A 7,328-nucleotide genomic window follows, 5' to 3' on the forward strand; every position below is an offset into this window, starting at 1 on the left:
AAAAAATAAATAAATAAATAAATAAAAATAAAAATATTTAAATGTCCTGGGTATATGTATGGGTTTATATGACTTTAACAAACATTTGTATGTTTTCTTTTCCTAGTTGGACTTGATATTCAGCAGAAATTTGCAGTCTTTTACTCAGGACCCAAATGGTTTGGAAGTCAACTCATTATGCAAAGAAAATCAGAAACAGAGATTTCTAAATATACAGATAGATCTACTGTAGCAGAACCTAATAAAGGTAAATAATGCTATTAATTTTTATTTATTCATTTACCTACTTACTTTTTGAGACAGGGTCTCACTATAAAGTTCAGGCTGGTCTTGAGCTCACTTTGTACCATGGGCTGGTCTCAAATTCACAGCAATCTTCCTGCCTCAGCCTCCTGAGTGCTAGGATTACAGACATGTGTCACCACACCCAGCCAATTTCTATTTTATATTAAAACACAAAATGGCCAGGGGGCTGTCAACATTATAGTACTTCCTCACTCATGTTGCAGATATTTTGGAATTAGATATTTAGGCTTCATAATATTCACATTAATAGTATATAATAAGAATTCTCTCTTATAATTAGTATTTGTCAAGTTGAGGTGATTTGGGGAAGCATAGATTATTTGGTCTTCTATATGCATTGTACCTTTTTCATACCTACTTCATTCTCATGACCATTGTCAAAAAAACATATGAGTATAAGAATCTAGTGATTTGGAGACAAGACACTGCAGACGCGCAGACATGAGAGGAAAGGCAGCTGCCGTCGGGCCAGGCCCCCGAGATGACAGGACATCTCCCAGCAGGCCAAGGGGACCAGGGCCCCGAGGGGCTCGGGGTCTGGGCTGGCTGGCTGCAGAGGCCACGGGCACCTGCCTGGCCACCCGTGTCCCCGCTGTCCTGGGCGTGCTGTGCAGAGCTCAGCTGGAAACAGCCCAGAGAAGAAGTTTGCAAAAAGCAGAGCAAGCTGAGAAGCAGGGGTCAGTTGCTGAAGGCTTCCAGGGAGTCAGCCTGGCTCAGAAGCCACTTTCATTATCTCTCAAGGCAAGGACCCTGCTGCAGACTCCACCCTGGGGCTGTCTCTGTGGGCCTGGCTTAGAGTGTAGATCCTGTTGTTCCTGAAGCCTCCTGTGGTCAGATGCAGCAGAAGGTGACTGGATCCAGGGGCTGTGTACCCACTGTGCGTGCCAGGCTAAAGGTGCTGCCTGGGTAGTGGTGGTCACTGGGGCCTCACCTGTAGGGAGCGTCCTTGTCCCTGCCCCTGGCTGCCCTGTGATGAATACTTTTTCCCCACCATGCCCCTCTTCCTGGGTCCTGCTAACCATCAGCTAAAAATGCAAGCCAAAAAGAAACATTTCTTGGGGCTGGAGAGATAGCTCAGTGGTCTAAGTGCGTGCTCAGCAAGCACAAGGACCCGGGATCTATCCCTAGTACCACATGCCATGCTGGCCCTGCGCATCAAGCTGGTCATCAAAACTGGGCATGGTGGCTCACACTTGTAATCTCAGTGCTGGGGAGGCTGAGACAGGAGGATCACTATGAGTCCAAGCTGCGTAGCGAGACCCTGGACCAAATAAAAGATAAAAAAAAAAAAGAAAAAAAAAAAAGAATCTAGTGATTTGTCAAAACAAACAAGAGTGAAAATAAATTTGGGGCTAGGGAGATGGCTCAGTGGAATAAGCGCTTCCCTGACAAGCGCAAGGGCCTGAGTTCAATCCCCGGTTCCACAAAAAAAAAAAAAAAAAGAAAAAGAAAAAGAAAAAGAAAAAGAAAATGAATTTGATTGTTTATGAAAATTTTATACATAGACAGTAGACAGAAGTATATATTGAGCTCTCAGACATTCATTAGCCCACCTTCAAAAATGATGAATTCATGGATAATGTTTTATCCATAGCTTACTTTAATTTACCCCTTTAGTATTTTTAAGCAAACCTTAAGTATATTATTCCTTCTGTAAATGTTTCATTATAAATCTGTAAATGTTAATGATGTTTTAAAATCTGTATTAGTTTTATATATAAAAAGTTAATGCTATCCAATATGCAGATGATGTTCAAATTACTAACTTTCTGATTAATGGTCTAGATATACAATATCTTGATATACTAGATTGGCTTCTAAGTCCTTTTTGCTTGGGCCTCATGATTTTGATATGGCAAATAAACTCAGATTAGTTCCAGTAACTCAGAAACATCTTGTATTTCTAGCTTCAGATCTTCAGATCAGTAGTAAGCTTTTCTCCAATAAGACTTGGTTTAATGTTAGTTTTTTTCCCATCATACTCTGTGTCCTAGAGGAACAAATCGTCATTGAATGTTCATTATTTCTTGTGCTATTGGGGTTCTGTTCAGAAATTCTTTACCTATGCCTATGTCTTCAAGAGTTTTACCTATTTCATCTTCCAGCAGGTTTGGTATTTCTGTTTTAGCAATTAGATTTTTGATTCATTTAGTACATGATGAGATATATAGGTCTAGGTTCAGTCTTCTGCATGTTAACATCCAGTTTTCCAGAACTATTTACTTATGAGGCTGTTTTTCTTCCAATGTATGCTTTTGGCCCTTTTGTCAAAGATCAGACTTTGATCTTCATTCAACCCCAACTGAATGTGCCTAAGGTTGTTTCTACATCCTCTATTTTCATGTCTGATTTTGTGCCAGTATTTTGTGATATTTTTAAGTGTCAAGTTACCTTCTTAAAACTATGCTTTGATTATATGGAATTAGAGTAGTACTTTGTTATGCATAAATGCATTTTCTTTATCAGTTTAATCTGTTGGTGGACATGTCAGCTGTTTTCAAGATTTATCTGGTTTTGTACTGCTGAAAACATGAATATGCATGTATCATTGTAATGTGATGTCTTTAACTCTTTCAAGTCATAGTACAATGAAACTGGAAACCAAATGCAAAAGAAACCACAGAATTATGCAAACACATGGATATTAAACAATACACTTGCATAATCAATGAGTCATAGGAGAAATGAAGGAAGAAATTAAATAGTTCCAGTAATCAAATGATAATGCAGCACAGTATACCAGAGTTTATGGGGCACAAACAAGAATAGTGCAAATCCAAAGCTAGAACAGGATGGAACTGATAAAGATCAGAGCAGAAGTTAATAAAATTGAGACGAAAAATGATGGTAGTCTAAGCAAACTTATATAATAGTCTTCATTCCTGACAAGATTTGCCAACTCTGCCTAGAAGTTTTTTTTTTTTTTTTCTAAATTTTTTTTTTTTGTGTGTGTGTGTGTGTGTGTGTGTGTGTGTGTGTGGCCAGCTCAGCCCACCAGGGGGCGGGGCTGGCTGGCATGTGGTGCTGGGGGATTGAACCGCGGTTCCTGTGCTTTGCTAAGCTTGTTCTAAATAGGTGCTTTAGACTACTGAGCCATCTCACCAGCTCTGCCTAGAAGTTTTTGGGAGTCTTCAGAATCTGTTAGATTTTCACATTTTGATTAGATTTTCCTACTGGGAACAAATGTATACATAATCCTTGTTCGCCATCTGGTGGCAGTATTTTAAAATGAATGTTTTTTAAAATAAAAAATAAAATGAGTGTTTTTAAAAGTCCTTGGATTGAGACCAAGTTCTTACGTCTTACTTCAAAAAGAATAATTTGTGGGCCAAGGAGATAGCTCAGTAGAATAAGTGCTTGCCTGGCAAGTGCAAGGGCCTGAGTTCAATCCCTGGTTCCACAAAAAAAAAAAAAAAAGAAAAAAGAAAGAAAAATAACAATTTGCAAGGAGGCATTTCCTCCTGGTCTTCCAAATAAAAAACAATAGGTTTGGTCTCTAAATAAATTAAATTAATCATTTGGGGAGATTGAAGTATAATTCACAGGTATGATACTTGAGAGCTCAAGCTCTAAAATTAGACTAGAGGAATTTGCTACTTATTAGCAGCACAGTTTTGACATTTTACTTAACCTCATTATGAATAAGTTTCTCGTATGTGAAAGGGACATATAACAAGAATACTTTAAAACAGATAATACCTATCTGGTCAAGAATGCCTATTGACCTGATATTTGAGAAAAATCTGGAACATGTAAAAGTACAAGATGAGCAAACAAAGTAAATGGAAGGGCAACAAGAAAATCAAGAATTAATAACACTTAATATATAAAAGCTTAAGTATTGGTCTCAGAGAAATTAAAGGTTGAACTGCAATCACAAAAGAAAATAGGATGCCATAAAAGAACAAGCGTGGGCAATTAAAATCTAGAGGGATAGAGGGATAGAATATGAAGTCAGCTCAATCTAAATGAAAGCAAAAAGACAATGAGACAGAAAATATAAGAGACAAAGGGGTAATTTAGGAGCCTAACATTTGCCTAACAAATGTTCTGGAATGAAAAAAAATCAGGAGAAAATAATTGAAAAAACTTTCTAGACCCAAAGTGAGACAGAAATAATTTCATCAAAAAGGCTTTCTTTGTGCTAATTAGGCTGAGCAAAAATCTGCCAACAAGGCCTATTTGCAACATTTCAGAACACTGTGGATAAAGAGAAAATAAATGTTTTCAAGAAAAACAAATTTCAAAGTTATAATAGTATTCTTTAATTTTTTAATTTTATTTATTAAAGAGAAAATAGTGATAGAAAAAAGGCGTTAGAAATGATACAAAATTTCAGTAAACAAAATAATAGGAATTCAACAATGGTTGCTGTATTATATGATGTTATGCTCAAATTGGTTGTTTAGGTTTCAGGCTTATAATAGTCTTTTTATCAGCAACACTGAATAATACAAGAGAATGGACTGTAAGTTTTAAAGGACTAGATTATATTCAGTCCTTTGCTGTAGCACAAATTCTTATTTCAGTGTGAAAGTAAAATAAAGAAGGTCTAGAAACTAAAACTCACACCTGCATTCTTAGGCAGTTGCTTGAGGATGAGCACCTGTAAAACAAGGGAGTTAATCAGAAAAGAAAAGGTTAGAGTATCCAGATATAACAGATTCATCTCATAAGCTTAAAGAAAGGAAATTCCAAGATGACAGCTTCCATTGCATTAGGAGTATGATGGGAGGCTCAAGGAAGGATGTATCTACGAGGGGAGAAAAAGTGAGTGAGGTATTTTGTTATCTTTATTCCTGAAATATTAAATGAACATTAAGAAACTTAAGGTAGGTGTTGCTAGGCTAAATGGAAGGCAGTAAATCTAAAGGGAAAGTAATATGCTTCTCAAGAAAGAAACACATTACACGTGATTCTTTATATATATTTTGGGGGGCCTGGGAGATGGCTCAGTGGAATAAGCGCTTCCCTGGCAAGCGCAAGGGCCTGAGTTCAATCCCTGGTTCCGAAAAATAAATAAATAAATAAATAAATTTTTACCTTTAATAAGTCTCAAGTCAACCCATTGTTTTCTGACTTAGATACTGTCACCATCATAGACTGAGTTACCAATTTTTTTTGACCTATATTCCTATAGTAGTTTTTAGCTAATTTTGTTGTATCCATTATATTTTATCTCAATTCTCTTCTCCCTATTACACACTATAGAACTATGTTTTTCAAAATACAACTCTGATGTGTGCCCTTCTTGGGTAAAACACATCAGTGGCTTCCTATATCTCTCTTGGGTCTAAATCATGCCTAACCAGCAGTGTATTGGTAGCTGATACATAGTCTGGTCCTGATGGTCATAGATTTGGCCGGATCACTTTTATAGATTTAGCTGGGAAAGAAACAAGAGACTGTGGTGGTTTATACAATTTAAAACTTGCACAGACAGCAAAGCAAGATCATCATGATACTAGCTATACACATCCCTGGTCCCACTAGATGACACTGAACTAGAGGTGCCAGATGAGATGGGAGTTAGGTTGCTTTGTTTCTGAGGTGTGAACTCTATGCTTTAGCTAAGCCATGTTATATTCTACAGCTGTCACCAAAAGAAGTAAAGTAGAAAGTACCATGCCTTACTGGAATCCAGAAAGCAAATGAGATACTGCTTCATGGCTGCCTTATGCAAACTCCTTAGAAGTCAGATGAGAAACTGCTCCTCATACAACAGCCCTTCTTGCCATGTACCAAGCAGGATCACAGGGATTCTGCCATAGTCAAACCTTACCTGTGTGACCTATGGGACAGGCGATTGCCAGAATGCTGTAGTGTAGCTGTCCTCCTTGCAAACACATGCTGTCTTTTCTATCCATATAGTTTCATATGTTCTTTTTTACTTGCTGAGCGGTGGCCACAAAAGCCTTCTTATATTTTTCTCCAGGGGGCCATGTTTTCCCTTGTGACAGAGGTTTACAGAATATTTCATGCCTCTGCCTGACACTCCCTTATCTTTGCCTTATTAATACCCATCATTTCTTCAGTCTTCTCCCCAACTTCTTGACCAGAACAGCACATGCTGTTATCGATAGCATAGTGTACCTCTCCTTCAGAGCATACAGAACAGTTTCAATTTTGTAATTATTTGTATGATCTTGAATTAATATAATAGTAGATATAATGCACAAATGTAATAGATTAATTTCAAAATACTTTTACATGCTTAATTTCACTCTATCTTTTCCCCTGAAATAAATAGAAAACATAGTTTTTAACCTTTGTTTTGTTTTTCAGATAAGACCTCATATTAGAACTAATTTTTAAACTCTAATATGTTCTATACCTCATCACTGTTTTTTTTTCCTATAGCTATAAATATATGGAGCATACAGTAAGTGAAAGGCATACAGAAAAAGCCCTGAGGGTCCAAATGAGAGACAAATTACTTTGGATGAGTGCTCACAATAGATCTTTATAATAGAGCTGGTATCTGAGTTACTTTGAAAGTTAGTAGATTTCTGATAGTCAAGAAGTAAAGATATTGGGGCCAGGGAGAAAGCTCAGAAGAATAAGTGCTTGCCTGGCAAGCACAAGGTCCTGAATTCAATCCCCAGCACTGAAAGAAAAAAGAAAAGAAAAGAAAAGAAAAGAAAAGAAAAGAAAAGAAAAGAAAGAAAGAAAGAAAGAAAGAAAGAAAGAAAGAAAAAGAAGTAAAGGGAGACGACAGAGGCCGCGGGATCCTGAACAGACCCAGAGTGCAGGCCCGGCGAGTGAGTGAGACGACCCAGGCCACGGGATCCTGAACAGACCTGGAGCGCAGGCCCGGCGAGTGAGTGAGACTTCCTGGGCCCAGGGATCCTCTTTTGACCCAGGCTGCAGGCCCAGCAGGGAACCCTTCAGCAGAACTCCCTGCAAGGAGGCTAAAGGCAAGACCCACACAGCTGATTCAGGAGCAGAACATCTTGCCAAAGAGACACAAAGGGTTCAACTCTAACACCTGCAGCAGAAAGAAGTGGAGCGTAGCAGCCAGA

The 7,328-nt window shown here is 38.0% G+C and overlaps 1 protein-coding gene across 2 annotated transcripts in view; it reads left to right on the forward strand.

Annotated features, from left to right (window-relative positions):
• Positions 1-7,328, forward strand: part of Hfm1 (HFM1, ATP dependent DNA helicase homolog) — a 131,405-nt gene that overhangs the window by 94,768 nt on the left and 29,309 nt on the right. For both annotated transcript variants that reach the window (XM_023720346.1, XM_023720347.1), the window contains exon 30: positions 107-247. In XM_023720346.1, coding sequence (XP_023576114.1) covers positions 107-247 — 141 coding nt within the window. The remainder of the gene's footprint in view (positions 1-106; positions 248-7,328) is intronic.

This window comes from Octodon degus, unplaced genomic scaffold (genome assembly GCF_000260255.1).
Source record: "Octodon degus isolate 3935 unplaced genomic scaffold, OctDeg1.0 scaffold00074, whole genome shotgun sequence".
Taxonomy (NCBI): Eukaryota; Metazoa; Chordata; class Mammalia; order Rodentia; family Octodontidae; genus Octodon; species Octodon degus.